The sequence below is a fragment of the Chenopodium album genome, chromosome 20 (genome assembly GCF_948465745.1).
Source record: "Chenopodium album chromosome 20, dcCheAlbu1.1, whole genome shotgun sequence".
Lineage (NCBI taxonomy): Eukaryota > Viridiplantae > Streptophyta > Magnoliopsida > Caryophyllales > Amaranthaceae > Chenopodium > Chenopodium album.
This window is the reverse complement of record NC_137853.1, coordinates 33,614,224-33,629,058: the sequence shown is the minus strand read 5'-3', so window position 1 is coordinate 33,629,058 and position 14,835 is coordinate 33,614,224. Positions and strand designations below refer to the sequence as shown.

The 14,835-nt window shown below is 33.6% G+C and overlaps 1 protein-coding gene across 1 annotated transcript; it reads right to left on the bottom strand.

Moving 5' to 3' along the window:
• Positions 1-6,500: 6,500 nt before the first annotated feature.
• On the bottom strand, positions 6,501-13,263 carry LOC145598599 (psbP-like protein 1, chloroplastic). The gene is made up of 8 exons (XM_081654974.1): positions 13,074-13,263; positions 12,859-12,955; positions 12,023-12,103; positions 11,728-11,810; positions 11,523-11,645; positions 11,346-11,417; positions 8,128-8,224; positions 6,501-6,799 (listed from the first exon to the last, which is right to left on the bottom strand). Exons 1-8 carry the CDS (start codon positions 13,140-13,142, stop codon positions 6,696-6,698), a joined length of 726 nt encoding a protein of 241 aa, XP_081511100.1. The 5' UTR covers positions 13,143-13,263; the 3' UTR covers positions 6,501-6,695.
• Positions 13,264-14,835: the final 1,572 nt, after the last annotated feature.

The following is a 14,835-nucleotide window of genomic DNA, read 5'->3' as shown; positions in this document are numbered from 1 at the left end:
AATCACATTCTTAAGCAATTTCCATCACAAATCACAATCTTTTTTAGTTTTTGATGGTGATGAATTTCTGTAGGAAGCACTTAAATGGTTCTGAATACATATATAATTTTTTTCCTTTTATTAGATAAAGAATTTCTAAATCTCGAAACTATTAGTACTGAATATACATGTGAGCAACTAGTTTTTGTGGTGTAATATTCTCTTGTATGGTCCATTCTCACAAGTCACAAGTATCTTATTCCAAAATATAGCGCAATTGAGGTTCAATTTTATTGTTTTTGCACCAACTTTGCTAGTTTATAATAGTGATCGAACAATTTATTTTTTTCCCCGTGTCTATAGGACATTTTTGGAATCATCGGAGTAATAATGTGTTATCGGAATTTTGAAGAATAATATTGTTCATCGTTTGGTATAAACTTGGGACCTTTTTTTTTTTGCTTAAGCACCATGATCGATTTTCGATGTCCTATACATCTTTATTCTTGCATGCTTTGTTGATGCATCCTCATCCTATATTCTGTAAACACAAGGAGAAAAAAATAGAAATTTATTGTATTAAAAAAAAAGAGCAGAGATTCCTGGAAATAATTATGAATTAAAGATGCAAAAAAAACCTGGAAATGATTGAAGAATACACAAAGAGTAACACTTTGATAAACATATGGTTCACCTCTTTTCAAGGGATCCAAATTCTTTCTAGAGAATATTTGGTTTTGTTTTTTTTAGATTTAATTAAAGTTATTTTCAGTTTGTGCAGTGCTTGTAAAAAAGCCACTCTCCTTTTTCTCTCCCCTTACAGTAAAGAAAAGATGCATTTCAGATTTTCTTTTGTTTTCTTGTACACTTGCTGTACTTTTTTTTTTCCCTATAAAATTCACACTATTTTCTTTGCCTCACTTCATATCCTTATCTGGGTGAATCTTGATCTCACCACCTGTACAATATTTTTTTTTTTTTAAAAAAAAAATTCCTTATCTACCCTTTCATAACCTAAATTGTGTTTGAGTTGAGAAAAGATACTCCGATCTATAAGACTCGTGTTCTTATCCCTTAAACGCCTCTAAACATGTTAAATATGCCCCTACGACTCTACGAGTAGTACAAAAATTTACCCTCAAAGATGTACATGTATCACCGTGTCATCGTGTGTTCTAACCCATAGGGACAAGGATCCTAAGAGTAGTATAGTTGCATATCCGTACAAGTTTTTGTACATCCAATTATATAGTATAGCTGATGCATAAACTTTGGCACGTTTATATGTTTATTCTATAATGCTCATGTTGATCCATACGCGTCCTCTTTAGCTTTCTACGTGGTATCGATTCTAACACTCTTAATCGGGCTTATAATAATCATGGATTTGGATATCGTACATTGATATTAAGCTTAGATTAAGCATAACATCAAAACTCCATTAACACTAATATAATGGTTTAGGCAAGCATCTGTTGATTGTAGGTATCCCAATTTCTATGTGTCAGATGAGAAGGTTAGAGAATGCATTAATTTAATGTGCATGGAAAAAAATATTATTCCTTTGACCACTAATGAAGTTATTAAGGGCCCTAAATAATCTTTAGATGTCTCCTACAAGTTATACACTGATAAAAATAATTCATCAGCTAATGAAAATCCTGCAACATTATTCCAGTTTGAAGAATTTTTCTTTTGGATACAACATGATCTAGGTAGGCTTAAAAGCCAAATAGATTTTTAATGAATGTTTAGAATTTACAGAAAAAATAACATTAAACTATGTGTTCAGAAATGATTCTTAAGTAAGCACCTGATGCTTAGGTCTAGGTTTGATGTTAACTGTCTAGATATGCAAATCAATTGCTGATTGTTTTAGATTTCGGACTAAGGAAATAAATTGATACATTATTCGTCGTTATATACACCCGGATGGTTCATTGTCAGTTATTGCATTTCTTGCTTCGGTATATGATTTTAGTTAAATGTAGATGAATTTCTGAATTCAGTAACCTGCAGTGTTGTGTTGCTTATTAGCATTATAAATATCAAATTTAGAAAGTAATGATATAGCGCGACAGAGGTTAGAATCATAAGTACATCATGGATGATTTGTTTAATCCATTGAATATCCTGACAACAAAAACCAATGCCAATCTTCAAGAATGATGAATGCATATTTTATCCTGCAATCAACCAAAGATTATATAGAAAATTAGCAAAAATTGTATATTATAAAGTTTTTATGATTCTTTGGCTAATATGCTAATAAGCACTATGGGTGGTGAAATAGTTAGGGAACCCCAAAATAGAAGGGACAGAAGTTAGAACCCCTGTTTTCTTATCTTGCTGCACTGATACAGTACAGATCCTAGATTGGTTGTCTCAGAAGCAAACAGTATTAGAATAATTGAGATCAATGGTGATTAATTAAGTGGTGATTAGTTAATTAATTAAGTTTTACAGGTAGATTATCACTTAATACAGGAATAGTGGGGACCACCATTACAAACCAAAAGCATTAGGAAGCAATGATATTGGTTTAGAGCTCATATCAGTAGGATCAGCAAATTATTAAAAACAATCTGTTGCCTTTAATATTGACACTCCCTGTGTTTGAGTGCCCTTGAAGAAGCATATGACCTTATCATCACTTAACTTTTAGTATATGATTTGGCTACATTTTTAATAGACTCCCTATTTCTTTGTTGGATGCTTCTGCTACATTTTTTAATTTCCTCATTATACCTAATTTTATAGACTACGTGTGCCGTTACGTAGCCATCAACGTAACGTTTCATAATGATCATCTTCCTCGTCCTCATCACTATGTTATCATTACCACCATATCGGTTTGTTAAAATACTTGAAGGAAATCTTTTAGAAAGATCACAAGGGAAGAAAACCGCTAAATATCTACTGTAACTGTTAGTCATCTAATAATTCGCTAAATGAATATCGTTCCCCTTTTCTCCTCTAGTTAATAATTATTAGGTGGCTAACAGTTAGCTAAATAGCCTTACTTAAAAAGCGAACCAATCTAGGGGTGCACACCCAGATTGATTCACATATGTAGTATTTAGTACCTAACATGTTAAAGCAAACTTAACTCCTTATTCATATTTTCCAGGGGTCCCAAAGAAAGTAGACTGGCTTTTCGGCGCTAGGGGGTTTTAAAACCATTAAAGGCCTTTCATGAGAAACCTTATATTCTTGCTACCAAAAGATGGTCCATACTACCAAGTGTATTCTATTCTTGGTTCTCATAATCTAGGTGTAATTCACATGGTATTACATGCTCAATTATGCATCCATCTCTTCATTTTAATACCAAGTGCTGCTAATGATGGAGGTTAATGATCACTATTATAATAACAGATTATGAGATGATGCAGATTTTGGCAATCCCATTATCTTCACAAACCCCATTTACATTTGTTTTTTGGAGGCATCTACTATATATCCTAAATTATAATGTCTTCAGGACCACTAAGAAAACAACTAATTACTCGACGCACTTTTATAATCTCCATGTATACTTATCTAATCTCCCAGATTATAGAAAGATTTTACTTTGCAATAATATGATATACTGAACTTTTTTCAAGAGTAATCAATTTTGTTATGATTTATGCATGAGCCTCTTCGGCGATGCAGGTTCAGAAGCTCGATTTTGTCAGAGAAATCAGATATCTGATACTTGTTCTCCTAGGCATTATTTACACTTGTAGTTTTCAAGAGATTAGCTAGGAATAAGTTTTTTGTGACAGGTACAGTATCAGGTTCACTAATTGAAGGTAGTTCTAGGACCATTCAAACATACATATGGTTGAAAAGAATCAAAGAAAAATTCAACTTCACAGTGCAGTTACATCACCACGTGTTTTATGTTTCTGCAGATCATGCTTGTACTCTTCTTTGTGATGCAATCTAATCTATGGCCAGCTCACCTTCAAAATATCTATCCATGATTCAAAATAAAGTTCTGCACATTCCATACGACCCATTTAGTCGGTGATAATGAACAAATCTAAGGGCCTGTTCTTATACGATTATTTTCAGTTCATAATTTCTTTCTCTTATAAAATATTCATTTCAGTTCAGTTCAATTCAGTTCAGCTCTAATAAGATCAGTTTAGTTTAGTTTATATCAGTTCAGCTCATTTCGATCAATGAGAACATACCCTAAAAGTAATTACGTACGATAAGGTTTATGTTAGTATTCATGATAATGCAACAACATTCCCAAAAACGCAATTTGTATTACCATTCAGTCTGAATGCAATCTTAAAAACGTGTTTGGTATGGAGATTTTTTGGTCTGGAAATGAAATCACTTTAGCAGAGGGCTATTGATTTCCACCCAAAGCACATACAACCCTTCTTAATTTCCCTCCTCCCTCTCTCTTAGTTGAATATATTCTAATGTAATGGACTACTAAATAATCAATAAAAAAAGTTGGTTCTTAATATCTATTCCCTATCTCATTCCCAAACGCACCCTAGGTGGAAGTGAAAATCTAAAAAGAAAAAGGGATAATTAGGGGTGAATAGACATTACCATGGACATTGACAAGAAAGGTTTCTTATAAAATCACATATTTAAGTAATTACCATGGACATTGACTGGAGAATTAAAGTTATTTTCAAAAACACATAAAAAGTAAGAAAAGTATTACCATGGACATTGACATGAGATGTTATGTATGAATCACTAATCTAAGTAATTTCTATGAACATTGACAAGAGACATTCCGTACAAAATCACATATCTAAGCAATTTCATCTACAAGTATCGCCTAGGCGCCTATGACATAGATGACTGTATACATCTTATATCTTTGGCGGGGGAACCTAAAGAAGTGAGTTCCACCTCAATTTTGTCATCTTCACCATAATTTAATTCTAGACCCAAGTACAGTGCAACCCACAAAAACGACCTGGTCCTTGTATTGTTTTATTCATGGCACATCATTGTCTAATAGTAATTATGCTGATGAACTTCTGATGATTAAGAAATGTTTATCACTCTAAGAACAGGATTAACATCGAGATTAGTGCCATAATATACTATATTCTAGGAACCAAAAGTTTCTTCTCACAATTATTTTCCAATTAAGAATGCAGGATGTCATCTTCAATCCTTCTAAGTTACGCGACAAGCACAGGAAACTGTTATGTCAGCTAATATATAGTTATTCTGTACCTTCTAGGGTTGGCATTACTGGTAGGTTGGTAGCTAATGAGGAAACATGCTCCACTAATGACATCAATCATGGTGTCTTATTGAGGAGATTATCTCCCTCTGTTCGGAATTAATAGTCATGTTCACGGTGTAATTTGAACAAGTGATATGACTACATATCCAGACGTAGGGAGTAGTTTCTTAAAGAATATCATAGCAGCATGACCAAAATCAGGCTCTTAAATCAGCAACTTGGAAGGAAGTTAAAATTACCATCAAACAGTAACATGCTACTAGTATACTTAAGATACTTAGGTTATCCTCATACTATAAATATGAAAAAGTTTTGTATAAACGTGTGTGCATGTGAATTTCCACTCTTTGATATTCAGGGTTTCGTAAGTTGAGGTTGGTTGTTTCTGTATATAGCTGGCAAACTCTTAAAACTTCAAGTATGTAACATAAGTTTGATACACAGTACCTCTTTTTGTCTTTCTGATGCAAGTGCTTCTGTAAGCTTCTTTGAGTACCAAACAAATTTCAATGTGGAAAAAGGTCAAATAAATTTTAGATGATGTTGTTAAAGAAGATGAAAAGGTTGACATTAAAGACGTGTTTAGTAGGTAATGGTAATAATGAGTTCGTGTCAACTTTGGTAGGGTCAATCTCATGTTAAGGTACTACTAGACCAGGACCTCTTACATGTCAATCAACCTAGTTATGCAGGTCAGACTCTTGGGAATGGGGGGGAAGGATAGCGGAATCCTCACCCCTATGTAACGCAGCTGGAATCAATACCATGACCTTGAGGTCATTCTAAGATACACAATATTAGAGTAATGCAACTCGATCTCTCAATACCGGCTCCAAGGTGCTACAATAGGTATATAGACATCAGTATGAAGAAAAGCTATTGTAAACCTACACACATAACTGCAACCCATATAGATAATTTTTATCTACCAATCAACAAATCAACGTTTAAGAGAATTCCCAACCCATCTGTAGTAAAAAGCACATTGGACAAGTTTTTTTTAAGTCCTAGACTCCTACTATATTGCTAATAGCTATCCTCAAGAAAAACAAGCGTAATAAGAGCTGCCTTCTTACCTCTTACCGACATAGACAGATGAAATAAAAGTACCAATTTTCAATCATTCATCCTCCATTAAAAAACTGAGTTAGAAAACTGCCTTTGACTAGGGTATGCTCAATTTTGAAGGTTGAGTTCATAAAATTTCAGAAGAAAGTATTAATCTTTCACAGAAATCGGTGGTGTTTAGTATATATGTTTGATCTTATACTAGCATTCAAGCTACCGCATCAAGAGACTTGCATTGTGGGATAAAATTTCATTAATCAGAAGACTTTTACACATTCATTTTGAAAAAATTGGGTCTAATATACATAAAATGAGTATTCTCCAACATTCATGTTTTTGGAGCAATTAACTTCGCATAAAGTTAAAATTTGTGCAACTCACGCAGAAAGAGTGTAGGGTGTCAATATGAGATATCTAGTTTACCATAAAATCAAGCGTTGAAGACTCTGAAAGAATCAGCCACGGTGTATAATCTGTCTTTCATTTTGTCCCATCTCCTTTCATTCGCTCCTGTAGTCAAGGTGTAGAACTTACCTGCAACAAGGAGCCACCACAAAAAAGTTACATTGACATTCTTTTAGGAGATTAAATTGAGAACATTTGAGACACCAAAGTAGCAGTTTACAAATATCCAGTATGTATGTCTTCTTACAGTTTAATTCAATCCCGAGTGGAGTGGAGGATGGGGTTGAGCATTTTTAGTCCATCCATCATCATTTGGATACAAATTATTGTGCCATGACGCCATGTTTCAAACCAATCCAGACAAAAATAAAATACTGTAAACTGAGTTGAACTCAGTAATATTGTAATAATTTAGAGATGTTAAAATCATCACTCAATTGTTTAAGCGAATATAGTACGACTGTACTAGACCTACTAGTAATATATTGCATAACAATATGCAAACTATTTTTAGAGTTTAATAATGACGGCCAAAACTTTGCTCATGACTTTCACGACGTAAAATTTAGTGCCAAGCTTTAGTATACACATGATTATTGAGTCTCAGGATGTTAATGAGCCTACCTGGCTCACGAACTATTCGTGCTTGGCTCCAAAACTATACTTCCTCCGTTTCCATTTAGTTGGCGCGTTTGATTTAGGCACATATATTAAGGAGAGGAGAGAGAGTGAGAGAGAATGAAAAAGCAAGTGGGGTAACTTGTAAATGTAAGGTAAAAAAGTTACCCCAAAAGGAAATGTGTCAACTAAAAAAAACTTCCTAAAAAGGAATACGTGTCAACTAAAAAGAAACGGAGGTAGTATGAGATTGAGCAAGTTCGTGAAGGACGTGAACAGGCTCAAAATATTTTTATTTATTTTATTTTACATATTATAGCATCCGACTTAAATTAATACTTGTAGTAAAGATGTGTATTATAATGCTAAGAAACTCAAAAGAGTTATATAAAAACAATTATAACAGTTTTGAACTCAAGCTGAGTATTAAAGTAAGTTGAACATGAGAATTTAAACTCGAAAAAGCTTGAGACTCCCCTCGAGTCCAAATCATTGAGCCATGTAAGCAGGTTGGCAACACCCTTATTTATGAAGATGCAATGTTAAATCACAAGTTAATATAGAGGTTTATTATTGACTTATTGTAGTAGGATTTATGAATACTATTATTGATTTATATTCTGAGAATTGTATATATATAAGAATAAATAAAATAAAAAAGATGTTACTTTTTCTATTTCGGCTTTGCCAAAAAGAAAGTCACTTTTCCTAAATTATTTAGAGGATGATATAATTTGGAAACTTTTTTTTTTTTTTTTTTTTTTTTTTTTTTTTTTTTTTTTTTTTTTGTCATTGTAATAGCATATTTTTTGTAAATGGAAGATGATTTCATTTCATACCCTTGTTAATGCAGATTACACTTAGAGCATGGCGGGTATAATTTGGCGCTTGGGCAGTGAACTCAAATGTGTAATAGGTTTTGCCTTCAACATCTTGCTGCAAGCAGATTAAATTAATAAGCATCTATGCATTGAAAATAAGCATAAGATCACTAAAAATAGTAATGCCATTTATAAAACATGTAGTACAACGTAAGCAACTTAAGTATGAAGTGCAAGAGTTAGAATGCAATTCTAGTAAAGAAATATGGCACGATCAACACAAATTGTCACTGTAAATGCCAACTATATTAATAGGTAAAGTCTTGGGTGAACCTAACACTTAGAATTGAATCCAGTCTTCATCAATCCACCGCCCTTTATGACTCCTTATAGACCCCCCAATCTCCTAGAAAATAAATACAGTAAATAAATAAAATGGTCACTTCCGAACCCTTGTTCAACTCACCAACAATTCTGCAAATAGAAATGCCAAATATTGTTTTTTCTTAGAGCATTCATATCTATTACCAAAATTTATTTATTTATTTCATTGTTTATTTGTTTTAATGCATTCTTAACCTTTTGTAGTAAGAGCCCCAAATACTTGGTCCTTCACCTATTTTTTCCCAACTTTTATTAACGTTTATTTTTTATGTACATAATACACACAATAAAGCTAATACATGACCAACGATCAATTTGAATGTAATACAGATAAAAGGAGGGATTGTAGAGTAATAGTCCCACAGTACATCCTTGTCACATTCATTATAATTCCAAGTCAAACAAAAATGCATACATAAAACCAATTTCATCATCAATATCCAATTAAAATTGGGCAGCTCTATGTTAGGGTTTGGGTTTGGGTTTGTTGGATTCGTGTTATCCTACCTGATACCACATACCTGGACCCATTAGGCTTAAACCAATAAGACCCAAGCCCTTGTATAGGATAGGGTTCAACAGGATGTACACCAGTAAAGAAGCAACAATAAGAAATTATTCTAAAAATATATGACTATTAAAAGTTTAAAACTTAAAACACGAAATTGAGGTAATTCCTTTTCTCAGTAGATGTGCACCCAAAAGACCATAATCTCATAAACACTACATCATCTCATTACAATATTAATGTGACCTTTAAGTGGCAAGATTGCTAACCTAGCATACAGGACAATTTTTATATAGGAAAATTGTAAACCCAAAATTGCTATCTAAGGACATGCAATTATAAACCCTTGCCAACAGTTGAATCACCTGAGGGGTTACAGTCTTACAGACCATTATCATCTCACAAGAGCTCTAACTAACTAGGTGTTCTTTGTTGTTCCTGATCAGGCGTCATAACCTAGGTTAAGAGATATATTCGCCCATTTATTCATCGTCATACATTTTATAGTCTCATATGACAGTACTTCTCTTGATTGTGGGTGCCCAACTCATACTTAGGGCCTGTTCACATTTACTTAATTTCAGTTCAGTTCAGTTCAGTTCAGCTCCAATCAGTTCAGTTCAGCTCCAATCAGTTCAGTTCAGTTCCAATCAGTTCAGCTCTTAATTTCCCTCTCACATAAAATATTCATTTCAGCTCAATTCAGTTTAGTTCAGTTCTAATCAGTTCAGTTCAGCTCCAATCAGTTCAGTTCAGTTGAGCTCAGTTTAGTAAATATGAACAGGCCCTTACTCATTAGTCCTCCCTATAGAGAGAGGACAATTACCTTAGCAATTTAAAGTCCTCTTAAAGCATTTATCCCCACACATTCATGTACGGATCTGACAAATTGCCAAAACAAAGAAACTTGTACTAGCATTGTCCATTGATCCCCAAGTTTTAGTTTGACATTGATGAAAAATAAGTATTCATCCTCTCTAAAATGTGCATTCTTATTCATTTCACAATTTCTTTTATAGCTTTATTTATGAGTGAGCCTTGCAAGAGAAATGTCGTGATGTAACCAAAAATGTAGAGGATACTTACCCTTTAAGCTCTCAAGTTTTTGGGATTTTTAAGGCAGTATTTGGTGATAGAGATTTAACAAGTTTTACCATTCAAAGAATGACAATTTCCTTTGACTTTGGGGATGTAGGCTAAGGGCTGAATCACATCAAAGTCTCCTATCCTTTGAGACCGAGGATTTTCCCCAGCAAGAAATTTGTTTTTAGGGAATTCCTAAGGTGGTAATCCAAACAGCACGATATTTTAGTCCTGTAGCAAAGAAGGCTTCAAAGAAATTAGATGAATGAAGAGCATGTTTTCTCTTAAGTAGTAAAATTGTTTTGAATCATCTTTCTTTATAGTATTCTTCCTACATTTTGTCTTCTTACAAAGTCTTTACATATGCATGAGAAACTTGAGAAGGACCTGAGATTCCTTCACCCTAAAACTGATAAGAAGTGACAGTGTGAAATGAGTTGAGGTTTGAACCTTTGAAACTCGGTTTCTCATTTGTTGATCAGAGAAGCAAATGCCTTAAAAATAGTTTTTCTTAAATCTACTTACTAAACACAGTTTTGGTTTTTACAGTTATTCAATTAGCCTCTTGGGCCTTGTACTAACAGTTGCTATTTAATGAAGAATCGGGAAATAATCGAGCCATCTGAAGGTTGTGACACACAATCATCCAGTGCCATATGCATGGTCTCAAATGTATTACGAGGATCAGAGGACGCCTGTTCAAATTAATCTGGCAAGTTGAACAAACATTTGAAGGGATGTTGCACACATAATGGAACCTAAGTCAGACAAAAAAAGGAATTGAATCTGGATAGATTTCCTTCAGCATAGCAATTTTACTAATGAGAGATTCAGATTATTAAGGCTTTATTTATAGGATAATGAGAATGAAAAAGACCATAAAAAGAAGAAAGACAAGGAAAGATACACTAATAGCCTCTAAAAAAGGCTCTCTTTTGAAGAGATTTAGAACTTGGGCATTCCATTTTCTCCTCACTCCCCCACAAGGTCACGAAATCATAATCTCGAGTTAGGTAGCTGAAATCCCCTTAAATTCTCCCTACCAAATATACATGGAAAAATGGCTGTATGCACGAAACTGTAATGGCATATATTGACAGAACCAAACGAGTGTCACAAGAATATATTATCAACAAACACTTTGCGAAATTCCACCTCAAAACAGAGGTTCCAAACTTGATCCCTTCACATCCATAAAAACTGTAATCGTGCAATCATAGCAATACAATGTATATAGAACAGCAATGGGAAAATTACTGACCTCCTTCGCTTGAACTAGCTTAGTTTTCTGGTTAGCAGGGGCTAGGACCTTCTTAATTAGAGTTTCAGCTACCTGAAACAAGCAATTCACAAAGATGATCAATGATGAGTGCAGCAAAATTCTACGCATTATGAAAAAGGAAATTCAATTATTCACATAATGAAATTATAAGTGAACCTTATCTGGAGGTCCAAACTCTTTAACATCCTCTTTGCTAGTTGGAACCAGATTCACACTGACACTCTCTAATGGTTCAATAACATCTTTGAAGACCTTGTCTTCACCCTCAATTGAAACTTCCTGAAATGGATGCAACAAGGGAAGATTAATATCAGGCAATCAGAAATCAACATCGAATGACCATTCAAAAAGATCTTAATACCTGCCATCCAAATGGATACAGAAATGTATAGCCATCCTTCTTATCGGTGACTGGGAGGAAACCCTTTTTAGATTCTGCAGCAACTGAACCATATCAAGGGTGTGCTCTTAGGATATATGCCACCATTATTAAGAGATGTTGCAATTCTAGAGTTTATTTGAATACAGAATATCACAAAGATAAACAAAGATCAAAACTTAGATTTTTTGTTGCTATTCACGGAGTAGCAATTTAACAGCCTGCTCAAACCAAATCTGACAAAAAACAAGTATAATGTAATTCAATAACCACTCACAGGAGATAGGGGTGTCCGCAAACAGCAAAATTCCAGGTATACTAGCACCAAGGGCTAGCAATTTCCTCCTTGCTACACCATCTGCAACAGAGAAAAACATTGTGTTTGTCAAACAATTAATGGAACAGACACTTGTTAACACGAAAATTGGACATATCTTTGTACAAATGCACTATATGCAACTTCTAAAAATACGAAAGTCTTGCAGGAATTGTTGTTGCACCTTTAGGTACTCGATCAGTCATGAAGCATTGGAAAGACCTCCAAGGAAGCAAATTTTACAATTTTTTTCCACTACTTTAAATTCGATTTCACAAATTCAATGTAGTGAAGGGTTTGACAATCTATGTGTAACTGTGTAGAGATCATAAGATGGATACAACAAAATCAAGAATCAAATTTACCCCCAAATTTTCTTTCACATGGCACCCATACCTGAAAATCTTCATTATACACAAACTAAATTCACAAATCACAATGCTCCATGAAAATAACAACAAAACACTATAATTATACATATAAAAAAAAAAAAAAAAAAGTAACAAATATCACACTTTCTAATGTCTATGATCTATCATTATCATTGTTCATTGACCCATAATATATACTACTGTAGTAATATTGACAATTCACTCTAAATAATGTATGGGTTGCGGTTAAACAATTTAGCAAATACTAATCCATATCCTCCTTTTCCTTACATTTCAACTCCAAAATTCCTCATAATTCTAACAATTAATTGAACATAGCAATTCTCAATTAAATTCAGAATTTTTGGATTATTTTGAAATTAAATTATCATCAAAGAATTTATATTAAAATCTTCTAAAACTTACCTTGGAAAGATATTGATGAGCATGAAGCAGTTGCAGCAGATGAAACTCGCTCAGCCTTCACTAAGACAGAAACCCTTTTCCCAGATGACACATTTACCTGAAATACACAATTTTGATGTTAAAATTACATAAAACTAAGCAACTATATTGTAGTAAAATAATAGGAATAAATTCCACTGAAAATAATGTACATTTTGCTAAGAAAGAAAGGGAACCTGAGAAGAATTAGAGGGAAGAAATGCTTGAGAAATAGAGGGTAAAATAGATTGTTGCAAAGAAGCCATTGTTAAAGTTAGAGGAAGATGATGGAGATTGAATAAGGAAGGGAAAATAGCAGTTGGTTGTTTAGAGGAATGTGATGGGGTCTGTGTCTATGTCTGTGTGGTTGATGACAGACTCACCTTATCTTAGTTTATTCCTTCTTGTTATTTTCATTGTTCTTGCTAATTCTAAATAAACTATTCTCCCCTTCACACTAATTAACTTTGTCAGGCCGGGACCTCTCACGGGTAAATTTTTGTTACTTATATCCGACTTTGTAGGTTAGACATCTCGGAGTTTCGGAGGTAGAAAGGAAGTGGATAACGAAAATCCTTTATCAAATATGTCAAAAAACAATTTGCAACTATAGTAGGTGATAAATGTAAATGGGTAATGTTAAGAGCTAAAAAAATAATCAACTTTGACAAATTAAAGTTGGACTCGTTTATGAGAGTGAGGGATAGCTCAAGTGGTTAGAGCTCCCTCCCGATTTCAGGAGATCCTGAGATCGATTCTCACCCCCGCCCCTTGTGGCTCTCTAAACACCAAAAAAAAAAGTTGGACTCGTTTATAGCTAGGGTTCAGTTTAGGAGCCGAGCTAAAGGTTTGTCAATTAAAACTATGTTATACTTTAATTTTACTTTGGTTGAAAATTAATTTGAAAATAATTATTTATGTCGTCCCCCGTCCTCAAATACATTGAAGGGGTATTTAATTTTCAACAAAATGGGGTGAGTGTGTGGAAAAAAAAAAAAAAAAAAAAAAGATAGTAAAGGAGTTTACATCACATATGTGATTGCTGAGTAAGTATCATAATCGTCCTAACAAAGAATACAAGAACATTATTTGTGAGCAAATAGAATAATAACCACATACCTATTAATAATTGATAAAAAGAAATGGATAGTAAATGATATGAACAGTAAGTATGCAACTTGGTATACACTATAATGCACTCGGTACTCTATATAGATTATAATGTAGTTGTTTATTGAATTAGTTTACAAAGCCTTGAATTTATAATGTAGGTTGTTTAGTATAAACCACAAAATCATAGAGCATTTCTATTGATCCATGGTAACTTTAAGATCATCATGATCCAGCAAATGGGTCGAGCATGAATTTAAGAATTTTTATATTGAATTATGATACTAATTGCATTCTCCCAAAAATGCTTCATATTGCATTTCATATGTAGTGTGTGACTGTGTGTTGATGCTTTTTCATAGCTTTTGACGAGAAGTAGCATGCTTACATGCGCAAACTTTTTGGGCCAAAGAAAGAATGCCACTTTGCGGCTACTTTATTGGGCTTAAATCCCCATGTTCATGTTCATGTCCATGTCCATAACTTTGTCTAGATTCTCCTCGGGATACGTTTACCCACTGTTTTTGGTAATTTGGTGTTTCCCTCTAACACATCCACACTAATTTGTACGGACTAAATTATGGCTTTGTTAATTTAATTTTTTTGTTTTTTAAACAAAATTTTGTCCATAAGGGGTTGCGATTAGAGGTGACAAACAGGTTATACGGCTTAAGATAATCCAATATGGATCGAATTTGAGTGATATTGACATGTTTTAATTTAAGTGTAGTTTTTTGAGTTTGGATTGAGTCAATTTGTTATCTAAGACTCTAAAAGCATTAGGATACCTTGCATCTCTCTTCTTTGTTATGCTAATACGTCAAACTTGTTGAACAATTAATCTGCGTT

Excerpts from the sequence above, each read along its gene's own strand:
- LOC145598599 (XM_081654974.1), bottom strand. The coding sequence starts at position 13,142 with ATGGCTTCTTTGCAACAATCTATTTTACCCTCTATTTCTCAAGCATTT. Across the intron at positions 11,811-12,022 it reads TGCGGACACCCCTATCTCCT|TTGCTGCAGAATCTAAAAAG; the intron begins GTGAGTGGTTAT and ends GATATGGTTCAG. Across the intron at positions 6,800-8,127 it reads TGTAATCTGCATTAACAAGG|GTAAGTTCTACACCTTGACT; the intron begins GTATGAAATGAA and ends TCCTTGTTGCAG.